At 31.9% G+C, this 5,522-nt stretch overlaps 1 protein-coding gene across 1 annotated transcript; it reads right to left on the minus strand.

Moving 5' to 3' along the window:
- Window positions 1-4,356: 4,356 nt before the first annotated feature.
- Window positions 4,357-5,312, minus strand: LOC123869095 (putative uncharacterized protein DDB_G0277255). Its single transcript, XM_045911832.1, has 4 exons — window positions 5,205-5,312; window positions 4,992-5,076; window positions 4,612-4,908; window positions 4,357-4,436 (listed from the first exon to the last, which is right to left on the minus strand). Exons 1-4 carry the CDS (start codon window positions 5,310-5,312, stop codon window positions 4,357-4,359), a joined length of 570 nt encoding a protein of 189 aa, XP_045767788.1.
- Between the last annotated feature and the right edge of the window lie 210 nt (window positions 5,313-5,522).

Genomic DNA, 5,522 nt, shown 5'->3' on the forward strand with positions numbered 1-5,522 from the left:
TAAGGTGCCCTGATTTGGTGGCAACCTGAACTATAGTTGCCACGCTTTTACCTGCAACGGCTCGCAGCTCCTCGGCGCTGAGTTGGGTGGGGTCCTCTTTTTGTGCCTCTAAAGGAAAGTCTTCAGGGTCCAAGACGGGCTCAGATATCCTCTTGCGGCACACTCGATCTCGTAGGAATTGGTTGAAAGCTTCCTCTTTGGCCTCTTCCTTCGCCTTTCTGAGATTGACTCTGGCACGGGAGATTCCTGTACCTCGCCCTCGGCCTTTAGCCCTACCACGGCTTACGGATGAAGCCTTGGAGCTCTCCGAGTCCGGGTCCGAGTCAAGGCCTGATCGGAGCGGACTCCGAGTTCGAGAGCTATCTCTTGGTACCGACAATAGCCCGTGACTCCGCAACTTACGAGCAGCAGCTACATAGCAAAGTATCTATCCCTACATTTCAACGAATTAGTTACCCCTTAATATGACCAAAACCCGAAAATTGGTAGATATTTGCACTTTGAGTAGGTATTTTGAGGTTGCACTTAGCAACTAGGTACCTATAGGTATAAAATTACATAAAATAACATTTTAATATTAAGTTACACTTCATGCAAATATTTCTTTATTATTTATAATATTTTTAGGAACGTAAAATTTAAATGAATATTTGCCTAGTCAAACTAATAAGCATTGAGGAATAGGTATAGTATAGGTATTATATTATGTGCCTGTCTTCATAGGTACTTGATATTTTTCTAATGATAAGAATAATTTAAAGTGTCATCAAATAAATAAATCAACCAAATACCTATTATCGTTCATTTTCGAAAACGTTATGCAGATACCTTCAGAATAATAGTTATTTTTGTCCTTCTATATTCAGAAGGTGACTACCTACTCAAAAAATATCTTATAATGATAGAGAATTTTAAAATATAGGTATATTATTTTTTGAACTGTCAGCTTAAATATATAAATTATTATTGGTTTTTTATTATAATAATATGATATTTCAGCATAATATGCTAAGAAACTAAGAATATGTCCACGATAAATAACTACCTAACTATGATTGTATTATTTTTTTACACCTATAAATTTCAGCATTTTATGCCATCCGAGTGTTCCTAATACCGTAAATAATAGCTTCAATAAAAAACTGATTGTTGAAGAGGATTAACAAACACATCGACAAAGTTAAAGAAAGTTTTCGATTACGAAATTGACAAATCGCTTGCGAATTTGCCATTTTATCCACAAATAAGATAAATAAATCTGTATTTAAAATAAAAATAGACAACCTGTGTTATGTCTAGATAAATATAGGTACATAATATAATCTAGACATTTAACTTTGCGTTCGAAAACTTCAGTAACATTAGGTTAAAAAAACATCTGGTAAAGTCAAAACTCAAAATGCTGGCATTCCTTGCTTTCACTTGGCAGTTCTATGAGAGAATTGACCAGGCAAAAGTCATTTAATAGTGTATCTAGTGCGCAGTTCAATCAAATGAGGGTAGAAAGCTGTGGCAGAAACTTTGCTCCAGTAGATTCCTTATTCCATGGCTCCGCTCGTTACCACCTCAGCCTTCGTGGTTTTAACTTCACAGAACCACATACACCTTATGTGGCACAAATAATTTCCCATTCACAGTCATGTTAGATGTACCATAACCTGTACCATAACCTGTAACTAACTGTAACTGTAGTAGTGGATCCCCTAGATTCGCTTCCAATCTTCAAACACGTGTAGAAGTCACTGTTAGAGCCATAATATCGCACGCTTAATAAAAAAAAGATATAATTCAAAAATCACAACTTGTGGGAATAAGCGATTAAAGTTTTGCACTACTCTCTCGAAGTCTTTGATTGATAATTTACGAATAGTTATTAAGATATCCATGACTTTAACTGCTGATACTCTTAGGTTAAACTATGAGCTTTGAGAAATAATATAAAGTATTATGCTAAAACCTTTTATAGTGAGATAAATTTGATGTCAAAAAAAAACTTAATGAGTTCAGTCTGTTTATGCTAAAATTTTTACAACATTTTTAAGGATTTAGTATGTAGTAAGTTGCAAAAATTCCCTTTAGTTTTAAAGCAAAATTATAGTTTTGAAAATATTACATAATAATTCGTTTTATTTTTATTCAATTGTGTTGATGTAATTTTTATGTCATAATGTATCATTATTTTGATAAAACTGAACATGAAAATCGTCTCATTTTTTAAAATAAACCAATTTTTTTATTAATTTGCAATTTTAATTTTTTTCAAAAGACAGACAAAATATTGTCATGGGATCTAAAAAACAAAGAATTTTTGTCAAAATTAAAGAGATATTCATATTTATTATTTTTACTTGAATAATCAGTCTATAGAAACACTTAATAATCAAAAAACAAGAATAATAATCTAACTGAAACATAAACAAAAAGTAAACTTATTTATTAAAAATAAACATAAATAAAAATTATAATAATATCTTTTAGTTTCAGTGTTTTACTAATACTATAGCAAAATCAGCCTCTATGTCTCACAAAAACAAAATAATTATTGTCTAATATCAATGATGGTAAGGATACAGAATAAACTTCTTTAGCAAAAGTTAATTTCTTTAGCAAAAGTAAACATTTTTAAAATAAGATGCATAATAAAAGGAAATATTATATTCCATTACATTACTGAATTATAAAAATGAGCATAAAAGGAAGGAATCAACCCCTTTGTAATCAACTCTTTTAAATCTTTTTTTTTATTACTACTTAGTTGTTGTTTTTGACTATAAGCGTTACTTAAGCACACCTCTGATATTGGAGTCATTTTTTTCCTTTTATTTCTAATGTTAACTTCTTTAAGAGTAGTATCGGTGTATGACGTTTTATAATAGAAGCTCAATGGTTCCGATTTCACCATTTTTAAAACCTTAATCTCATTCCAGTTTACATTTCTTCCATCTTTATCAATATTAAAATTGTATCCCCATTTTTCTTGAAGAGCTTTTAAGTCCAGAAAAGATTCAAATGTTAATTCATGCACATTTAATGCTGTTTTACTTTTTTTTGCATTTCTGATCAATGCTACATATTGATCAGGACTATAAATAGGACCTGATTTCAAATTTTTCTTAATTTCTTTTTCTATTAAGCTATGAACACTGTCCGCTTCATTTTGTGTATGGCTTCTTATTAGAAATTTATGTGTTATACTGGCTATATTTAAATAATGTACAGCATACATATACAATGTTGCGATATATTTATTTTTATTCTGCCCACAGCAATTATCTGAGTAAAATATAATATTCTTTGGTTCTGCATCGTTCGCACATACATTTTTTAAATATTCCCATATACATGACCCTATTTCATTTGCGCCTCTCTTAGCATCAACCTCAGTCCAGAAATAACAGTGAACGTTTTCATATGCTTTTTTTTCTCCGCTTGCTAATAATTCTGTTAAAGTAAAATTGTAGCTGTTTAACTTCGACTTATAATAAAATGCTGATGAATTCCCTCTTGGACATTGCAGTACAGCTTCTAAATCATAAATTACGACTTTAGTATCTTTGGTTATATTTTGACGATCAGTTTGTTTTTCAGAACGACACAAAGTCTTCTCTTCCAAATGCTTCAGATATTTTTCTTCCAAATCTTGTTTTAGCCCATCATTCGAATTATTATACGATATGCATAAGTCGCATTGATCTTTTTTGGGTTCGAAAAATCCTAAATTAAATTCATTTGTGAAAATTTTATAATACGCTATATAATTACCTATGTCCCTATTAGTTTCTGTTTGCTGAACTACAAAGTCATTATATAAATCTTTTATTGTTTTATCTCCGCCAATGTACTGTTTGGATGTCGAAGCCCTTACATAATGAGATTCAATTTTTGGAATCATATCAATATGTTTTCTTATGTCTTCTAATAATTCTGGATTTAATTTTTTATGGTTACTGTGTTTCCCTCGTAACTCATTCATCGTGAAACCTTCATTCATTTTTTGTTGTACTGTATAAATCATTCGTTCGGAGACAGCCAGTGTATTTTTAAAAAATGTCTTACAAACTCTCACTCTTTTATCATTTATAATAAAATAAAAGGCTTTGTTTGGGCGCCTGGGATGCTCAGAATTTGTGTATTTGTATTTTGGAGTCACATCCACCATACATGTTCGAATATAAGCCCTCTGTGTGGTTAAATTACCTAGATTCCAAAAATCAGAAAATAACTTGTATCTACCATCATCATCAATATTTTTTGCACATTTCAATCTACATTTGTCGGTGCATGTATCTTTTATAAAGCGAGCAGGAACCGTTTTACGAGTTTTTGACATCGAGACGTATGATTCACCTTTATTTCTTAGTCGTTTTGATCTTTGTTGTTGCCATTTATTAATATTTCGTGTACGCTTGCGGCCTCTACGATGATTTTTTTCTGTACTACAGTCAGAGTCAGAACAAGAAGAAGAATTTGGTTGTTCAAATAGCAAGTTTTTCTTTTTGGTAGGTTTATTTAGCACCTTATTAAAATCTATCGTGGGATCATCATCACTGAGATCAATGTCACTTTGATCGGTGTATACAGGAGAAATATTGTAATTAATACTTTTCTTACTTCTGGTCTCTCTTAGATAGCCTTCAGGTACTGTTTCGTTTGGTGAACTGGGAAGTGATGACTGTTTTTCCTCACATTTTGAAGCATCTTTTTGAAGACCAGTATCGTGTTTAGGTCTTAACAAACTATTCGAGTCCGAAGAGCTTGATGAAGATGAGCTTGAACAATTCGAAGCAGCACTCGTGGACGATGATCTGGAAGACGATGAACTGGAGGATGATGATCGCTTGTTTGGATTTTCCAAGGGTGATAAATTTTTAGAGGCGAGATCACTAAGCTGAGTATGATCGTTTTCACCTGCATTTTCGTTTTCACTTAAGGTAGTATCGCTGTTATAATCGGGTACAAGGTTTACGGTTTTTTTACAGCTGACAGCAAACCCTGTGTCGATGCCAATTTTTGTACTTCATGAATGTTAGGTTCTGGTGGTGACATATTTTCTTGGTTATTTTCAACTTCTTTTGTCTGAAATATCAAAATAAACTTTTAACTACAATTTGATTGAAAATAGCAAGGCCTAAACTACTAAGTAAATAATATCACACCACGTTTAATAGAGATGTTTTTGTAGGCAGTTTAAAGTGGGTATTTACCATGGTTTCTTCATTCTTTCGTTCAACGCGCTCAAATTCTTCATTCTTAGACTGAATTTCAGTTGGTGTAATCAAGCCCAGGATTCTTCTTGCTCTCCAAGACGTCATTATCTAAATTTACAAAAAAATAATGTTTACTTACAACACACAATTATACTTATGAAATTTACTAAAAGAGAGAATTAACGTGAATGTCTTCAGTTATTTTAACATCATTCTAAATAATAAAAAGAAGTAAACCTTAACGCAAGTTCAAAGATTTTATCATTTTTAATCGTAAAGTGATGCTAACTAAATTACTTCAGCCACAAGGGTGTA

The sequence above is a fragment of the Maniola jurtina genome, chromosome 10 (genome assembly GCF_905333055.1).
Source record: "Maniola jurtina chromosome 10, ilManJurt1.1, whole genome shotgun sequence".
NCBI classification, from domain to species: domain Eukaryota; kingdom Metazoa; phylum Arthropoda; class Insecta; order Lepidoptera; family Nymphalidae; genus Maniola; species Maniola jurtina.